Source organism: Diadema antillarum, unplaced genomic scaffold (genome assembly GCF_040938485.1).
Source record: "Diadema antillarum isolate AM-2024a unplaced genomic scaffold, OU_Dant_1.0 seq00001441_RagTag, whole genome shotgun sequence".
NCBI lineage: Eukaryota > Metazoa > Echinodermata > Echinoidea > Diadematoida > Diadematidae > Diadema > Diadema antillarum.
The window spans coordinates 419,805-428,164 of record NW_027272190.1 but is presented as its reverse complement, the minus strand read 5'-3'; the positions used below and the strand labels follow the sequence as shown (position 1 = coordinate 428,164).

The 8,360-nt window shown below is 36.8% G+C and overlaps 1 protein-coding gene across 1 annotated transcript; it reads right to left on the bottom strand.

Annotated features, from left to right (window-relative positions):
- Positions 1-229: 229 nt before the first annotated feature.
- On the bottom strand, positions 230-5,979 carry LOC139709517 (uncharacterized). Its single transcript, XM_071621476.1, has 4 exons — positions 5,856-5,979; positions 4,167-4,267; positions 2,504-2,674; positions 230-283 (listed from the first exon to the last, which is right to left on the bottom strand). Exons 1-4 carry the CDS (start codon positions 5,977-5,979, stop codon positions 230-232), a joined length of 450 nt encoding a protein of 149 aa, XP_071477577.1.
- Positions 5,980-8,360: the final 2,381 nt, after the last annotated feature.

Here is an 8,360-nt window from a genome sequence, read left to right as displayed (position 1 = left end):
CCGTTTCTTAGCACCGAATATTGTCAATCTCATTCAAACTGTTACTTTTTTTTTTCTTGTCACACCAACTTTCACTCGTCCGCAATTTACCTTTAATGACGTATGTCACTTTCTCTGGTGATAAAGAAAAGATAACGCGTAAATTTCCTTAACACCAAAACCTAGTTACATAACTTTATCAATTTTGCTAAACCGAGAAAGACATTTGACGGAGTCTTGACCAACGGTTTTATTCACCGGCCCATCGAATGATCGTTACACCATCCCTTACAGGTAGGACAACCTGGAGCAGGAAACAGAAAATCAACACGTTAATACATATACAAAATATGGAGATCAACACTTTGTATACATATACTTCTACATCATAGATTGATGTATGTATGTATATATATATATATATATATATATATATATATATATATATATATGTGTGTGTGTGTGTGTGTGTGTGTGTGTGACCCTGCATCACAAAACCAACAAAAAGTCGCTAGACATGGATTTTTAGTTAAGGGCAGATTCTGAAAGAGCAGACTTTAGGCTTTAAAGGGATCGTACAGTTTTGGTTGAGACATAATTTCAGGTATCTAACATTTTTTGATGAGATAATGAGAAACCTCGTATGAAATATGAAAGAGCATGTAATTCTATGAGGAATACTACGTTTATTTGATGAAAATTGGTTTTGAAATGGCTGAGATATCCAAAAAAGAGAGCGATTCTGATAAAGTGTGGGACCCACACTTTATTACGATCGCTTTGTTTTACTTTGTTTTTGGATGTTTCATTCATTCCAAACCCGATTTTCATCAAATAAACTTTGAATTCCTCTTAAAATGGTATGCTCTGTACTGTATCATAAATGTTTTCTTGGTATCTCGCAAAAAGTTAAAAGCCCAATTCTCATCTCCACCAATACTGTACTATCCCTTTTCAAAAAATGGTGTATAACTCACCTCAAATGGCCTCCCTAACCTATCTAAATGCTGGAAAGAAAAGACACACTTTGGAAAAGTGGCTCTGAAGTACAGGGTCTATTCAAGAGCTTAATCTTTACCAAGCCGTGCTAGCTGTGTGATGAAAGGGACAAAACACAGGATGGAAACCGCCGGAGCAACAACAATGAAGAGATTATCAAATTAAGCTGAAATTTAGCATGCTCTATTAGCACATTCTTCCCATAACCCATGTCAACTTTCAAAGCAGTAGCATTATCCTTTCAAAAGTTATCAGACTTGAAAGTGAAGAGTGTGCAAAGGACTTCAAGAAATGAAAATGGGCCTCTAAGACATACCTGATCATTCTACTCCCCCCCCCCCCAAAAAAAAAGCGTTATAGAAAAACTGCTGAAAACACGCTTTCCCATTCATGTAATAATCCCAAATTAATTAAAAATGTAGGAGAAGGATAGCTCTTTCAGAAAATATGAAAAACTCAGCATTGACTCGGTTGACCCATTTCACCTTTTTTGAGTCCTCACATAAAATCAAGGGCTGCGACTCTTTGTTTTGTGATGCACGGTCACATATACATTGATATACATACATATATATATATATATATATATATATATATAGGAACTTTCCACGTGTTATGTACTTATAAGAAGAACGAGTCTCAAATACGCCATGGATCCAACAAGAAGGTTTTTTTTTTTTATTACAAATTTTTCGGCCAGCCTCAGGCCTTCGTCAGTGTAGTGCACATGCTCAGCATGTCTTTGTCTCAGCATGTGCACTACACTGACGAAGGCCTGAGGCACGCTGAGAATTTTCAAATAAAAAAACCCTTCTTGTTGGATCCATGGCGTATTTGAGACTCGTTCTTTCATCATATATATATATATATATATATATATATATATTGCCCCTATTAACCCAGAACAAAAATGACGAATCCCAACATTTACAAAAGTTACAACTCTTCACACAAATTTTGGTTCTATTATAAAGATCCAAAATGGCGATACATGTTTGAGAGCCTGGCTCATTGTCTCCGGTTTTTTACTTGTATTGTATTGAGAACTATCAAAGTGAGACGAACTCAAGGATCACTGAGTGTTTGTCTGGTTGGGCTCTATCAAAGATATATCTCATTTCATAAACTATTCAAGTAGAATGTATAAAGCTCATTTACAGTAACATCAGAATTTCATAAGAAAGGAACAAGAAATATAATGATGAGGCCTCCTCCATTGGGATTATTTTAACGAGCTGATTATGACTATGTATACATCTTCATTGAATACAGTAAAGCACTACCAAATTGAAAACCATCTGTTGTCTTTTACCATGTAGATAAAACTCAGTAGGAGAAAGGATATAATTATAACAACATTTTATTGATATTAAAGAGGGAGCAATGAAATACACAGGCAATGTACACAAATATGCCACTTTGATGATGCGACTAAAGAGACAATGGCGTAAGCGCGTCTATGTTGATACTGGTACTGCTGTCAATGTTACCAAATCTATTTGAAGAACTGTATTGAAGGCCTCACCTGTTCAATCCTTGGATCGTTCTCCACCATCACGTTGAAGGCGTGAATAGCCCGCCCCATCGGACTGGATCTTTCCAGCCAGAAATTGTCTATGAATGTCGAACCCTTGAATATGGTATTGTCGAAGAGAAGGTTTCCTTTCGGTGCCAACAGCTTGTAGTCAAGAATAATCTGAATCAGAGAGTAGAAAGAGTACGTAGTATGATAATACAGATAATTTCGGTTTTTATGTTTGTTGATTTACAGGATAAAGCAACACAGAGAGCGTGTTTTTTCCTGATGGTGTCGCTTTTCCCAATGCACCGTAGTAGAACTACAAAACGCAGAAACCAAAAATGTCCCATGAGGGAATTACCACTCGTATAATCCTTTTTAAAAATCCAGTTGTCATGGCGTCACTTGCATGCAACTCCAAAGCAAACTATTCCACGCTGCCTTCGGCAGTACAAATCTTTATGTGCTCGTTGATAGCAGCCGGGGAGGAAGATGGTCTAAATCTCATCACGTGACAGCAGTGAAGGGACAAGTGTAGGGATTATAATGAGAAGCATGAGAAGGCCTTGGATGTGAAAAGAATCCTTGGTAAAACGCTGGACTGGTTCATAAACAATATGTCTATTGAATAGCGATTTTTTTTTTTGTGTGTGTATGTGTGTGCGTGTGTTTCTAGGTGTTTCTGGGTGTTTTCCTATCAATTGCCATGGATCTCGTTCTTGGAGCATTTTGTGTGAATGTGGTTGTTATATCCCTCAAGAGAATACAACTTGAAAGTGATTTCTGATTTGAGACAGCAACAACCATAACAGCCATACAATATCATCTCGTTCTGCTCGTGCAGTAACACATCTTCGTAGTCATAGGAGGGAAGGTCACGACAACATGAAGTGGATTGTCTTTTGTGTGTACATGTAGTTTGATTTATATCTGTAAGGGCCTTGCGACGAACAGTCACGTTTTAAGTGTAACATAGGATTATAACGTCAACGTTTCCAGCTTTTTTTCATAAAAACAGTTTGCCCTACTTAGCGATGCGAAACGAGGGTATTTCTTGATTCCATGTTAGAAACACACTAATAATGTGACGTAAGTGAGGTTTTTTAAAGATTTGTTCATCAAACTGCAAAGCATTTTAATGAGACAAGTTGCAAAATCACCACGGCATATACAAAAACAGCTGCTTGAAACACGCAGTATATTTAGAACCTACTCGACAATTGATGCCGATGTGATTTCAACAAAAAGTGTCAAAATGTTTTGAATTAGATTTTCATTCAAAACTTGGAAAACTTATATTCAATACATCCCACCATATTTGAGCTATTATAAAAAAAAGGGGGTTGGTTGCTTTTTGTTTCGAGGTGTGTAGATTTGATTAGTAATCGGGAGGTGACCGCGATCCCTCTCCCCCCCCCCCCCCATCCTACAATAAAGTTTTTTTTTTCATTTATTTCTTTACAGAAAGATATTGTTTGTCGTGCATATGACAAAATAGAATTACCAACTGCTTTGATAGGCCAAATGACTGAAATGGATAAAAATATTTACCATTGTTAACGGCACATAGAGACCACGCCAAATATGGCGTAAATAGTAACTCTTTCTACAACACACTAGAGATTCAAATTGACACTGCAATTCTATTCACATCTACATGTCTACATACCTTCAAATAGTCCTTGTACTCAAACTTGGCTGCATCAACGAAAATGAAATCGTACTGTTCCCCTCTTTCACCGGCAGCTTCCAATTCATCGATTGCAGCACCTGTATTTTGGCAAGTAGCGCTGGTAATTTCTGGTATGGCGTAAACTTTTGTTCTATATGACAGCGCTCTATATCAATGGTGGCCCGGCGCCACTAAAAATTTATAAAGGACCACCAAACTTAAAAAAACGCTACTTTTGGGTGGCCCGATCGGGATGCATATATATTCAAAATCAATTCTTAGATTTTCTTCATTTTGAGCCAGCGCATTTCCTTTTCAGTCCACCAAAACTTAAAAATCAAAGATTTCATTTGCCCGAACATGCCACCGGAAAAAAATAGTGTCAAGCCCTGCAAAACAATAAAATATTGTCAGAAGATGAATACAAAGTTTAGAACAACATAAAACTGTTCAGGTACTAATAATGTAGCAAAGCTGTGCTAGTAATTGACTGTGCTTTACCAGAGGACTTTAAACGTGAGATGAGCGAAAAACGGTTACACAATACAAAACCTTGGGGGTCAAGGTAACAGCGAATATATAGACTTAAACAAAAGGATGTTTGTGTCATTTCAATTTCCTGCAAATGCACATCAAACCACTCATTTGTCAACTTCGATTAAAATACCACTGCATTATTTTTTGTTCTGTTTCTTTATGAAATGTTGTAGTTGGAATGTAGAAAACCTTGACTTACAGCCAAGATTCTCCAACAACAATTTGGTTCATCCAATTTATCCTAGTAAACATTGGGGGAAAAAGTGTAGATTAAACTGTTATTTGGATAACCACCACAGCATGGAACTGTAAAGTAATTGTCATATTGAATAAATATGTAAGTATACCCATTGGAGAGTTACTGGAAAGAAAAAAATTTCTAAGTGTTTTTCAGTAAGAAAACATGTCTGATCGTGTAAGACACAGTTTAGTTTATAATTCATTTCAAGTCAACTCTTATAGGAACCTCCTGTATTATCTACATCTGTTGAATACGCACAGACTCATCATAATACTTAAGCAACAAGCAGATAGATGAAGACAAAAACGTCATTAATTCCTTTCAGATTGAAACGAAAGCCAAATGAAGTCTAGACAAATTTCCTTTTCATTTGTACGCGTTATAAAATATGCACTCAGTTTTTAAAGACATTAAAAAACGTACCTCGAATCACTTCAGACCAACATTTCCTGCTTTGTAATAAGTACACTTCATATATGATTCCTACGCACATCTTTTTGTGCTTCAAAGATGCATTCACATTCATGGCAATAAGATTAAAACAAATTGTTAGTATATTAATCTTACAATTATTTACATCTTAAATTTGTGACTTTATTTTGCGTACTGCTGTATTCTGTGGCGCACTGCTGATGTGTTGTGGTGTGTGCGAGCGAAAAAAAAAATGTGTATTGATAATACTGAGCATAATTAACTCTCTGGCGCAAAAATAACATTTCTTATCAATCTTTTAGAAATTGCTTTGGACACACTGTTTTATTTTTTTTTCTCTCTTGCTTTTCGGTATTCAAACAAACTGATTATAAAGATTCTCTCTGAGCCAGCAAGTAGTTCAATCGTCAGACTATTGCCTTTTTTTTAAAGGTAGGCTTACCTTGAAGCCCAGAGAATCAATTTTTTATACCAACCAATTCGAATCTCTATTTTGTCCTTCACATCGGTGGTGTCAAAGAATTCTCTAGCGAATCGAGCGAAGATCTCTTCTTTTTCGATGGTAACCAAAACCCCGTCACTTGGTAACACCTCCGCCATGTTTGAGGGCTGAAAAGCCTGTGAAGCATCCAACTTCCAGAACTTTCTTTGCACCGCTCATCCGGATGAACATCTTCAGAGTGCACCCTGAAATAATCCAACAACATTTCAGGAGTAGTAACTGTTTCTGGGGAATACGATAAGCATAAAGATGACGTATAGGCCTACACACAAATACGCGCCCACACAAATTAATATTGTAGGTTTTCCATGGTCAATTTCATACTTTGGTCATTCACAGCGCACGCACGCGGAAATATTCGGGGCATTCAAATTCAGAATCCGATCGATCAATTTCATTTATGGGCGTTCTATTTCGTTTCTGTGAAATCAAATTCACGATTGGGCGTTCAATCTTTCTAAATGCGAGCATTGCATTTCTTACTTGTGCATTCAAATTCACGCGAAAGTCATGTGATAGTCCCGATGAGCTTGTTTGGAGCGTTCATTTTCATTTTTAGGCGATCAAGTTCCTACTTCGTGCGATCAATTTAACGAGGAAAATGGAGTAGACTTTTTTTAAGACAGGAGAAATGGCATACACAACCAACGAATGCTTGCATATTATTGTTTAAAAGAGTTCTACATCGTATCTGTTCATATATTCTTTGTTTTTCATCTAAAATAATTCTAAATTTTAAGGTCCAATCCAGCAGTGCATAGAAACAACACAACGACAATCTAATCATATTTCTTGATTGATATACGTTTTTCCCATCCATTTTCACACTTTTGTCATTCAATTTCAAAGATCTAGTAATCAATTCGTCCCGAGAAGCACGTGGAACGCAAATCCTAACTTCAGTTTCGTCAATTGTGATTGTAGTTCGTTTTTCTTCAAACATTTCGAAGACATACTGTAGCATTCAAAATCGTCAATTGTCATCCAAATTCATCCCTCCCACTGACGGATCGCAGAATGTGAAGATCAATTGGTTCACACAATTTCATGAATTTTTCATTCAAATTAGCCAGATGTCGTATGCGAGACGGTACGTCTGTATGTATCAGTGTGTACTCGGATAGCTTGTGTGTGTGTCTGTATCTGTGGTTCTGTGTGTGTGTGGGGGGGGACACCTGTGTGTATGTTAACTCCTGAATGTAAAATGTGAACGGTTACAGGAAAAAAAATACATGAATGACTGGAAAATCACACCGGATATAGATATGAGACGAATATGAATGAAAATTTAACGAAAATGATTGACAAAAGACGAAATCGATCCTGCTGTTTTTGAGTGCTGCGAGTGAGACTGACGAATTTGAACTGTAAATGACGAAAATGTATACCAAATGACTATATTGAATGGACTGTATTTGAAAATGAAAGACGAAAAACGAATTTGAAAGTAAGATTGGCCTATTCCCGACATCCCGCGACGAAAATTGAAGTAACAATTTGTGAAATTGAATGAAAAAAGTTTAAAAGTGAATGGGAAAACCTATACTAATGCTTTAAAAGTTGGTGTTAGTATTGGTTAGAATGTGTTGAGAGAGCATTCTCTATCTCGGCTTAGTCTGCTAATCTTTTCCTTGCTGCTGCGATGGTGTTTTACATCCATTGTTATGTGTCCCATTCATTATAGCACAGCTTGGTAAGATTATTAAGAGTTTTCAGTACATCCTCTCTGTACTTCAGAGCCTCTTTTCTCAGTATACACATTATTCAAGTGTGTGTGCTTTGTCTCCGATATTTAGATAGATTCGGAGAGCAAGATCCAAATGAACACAATGAGGGATGCTACCGGCCAAGTTTGTTGGAAATCCGTCATATTGTTTTCACACATGTGTTGAAAACATCAAAACTTGACCTCAGTTCGAACCCCCTGTAGGCCCCCGTCCCTCATACTGGTATCTTTTATTTAGAGGGATGGTAGAGTTGTGGCTGAGATAGGAATGCAGGTTTCTAACTCTGTGTGTGTGTGTGTTTGTGAGATAATGAGAGACCTTTTATGAAAATGAAAGAACATGCAATTTATAGAGTTTATTTGATGAAAAAATTGGTCTTGAAAATCGACTGAGATATCCAAAAGAAGCAATCCAAATAAGATGCCACAGGCCACGACTTGTATTACTTCTAAGCCACTCAATTTCATAGAGTGGCTTCTAAATATCTCGCAAAAACGTTCAAAGCTAGATCCTTACCACAACCAATACTATACAGTCCCTTATGTATCCATTAATAACACAGTATGGAATCTTTCAATTCTGGTTCTAGAGAAGATACTCTTTAAACAATCCGGTATATTGAGGCCTTCAAAGCGTTTGCGCATTTCCCGGCTCCAGACTGTCTTACTTTAATACAGTACTTGTAACTCCTAGAAAAAAATGTGCTATTTGGGTACCAGTTTATGTAATCATCATATCCGTTCTTTGTAAAC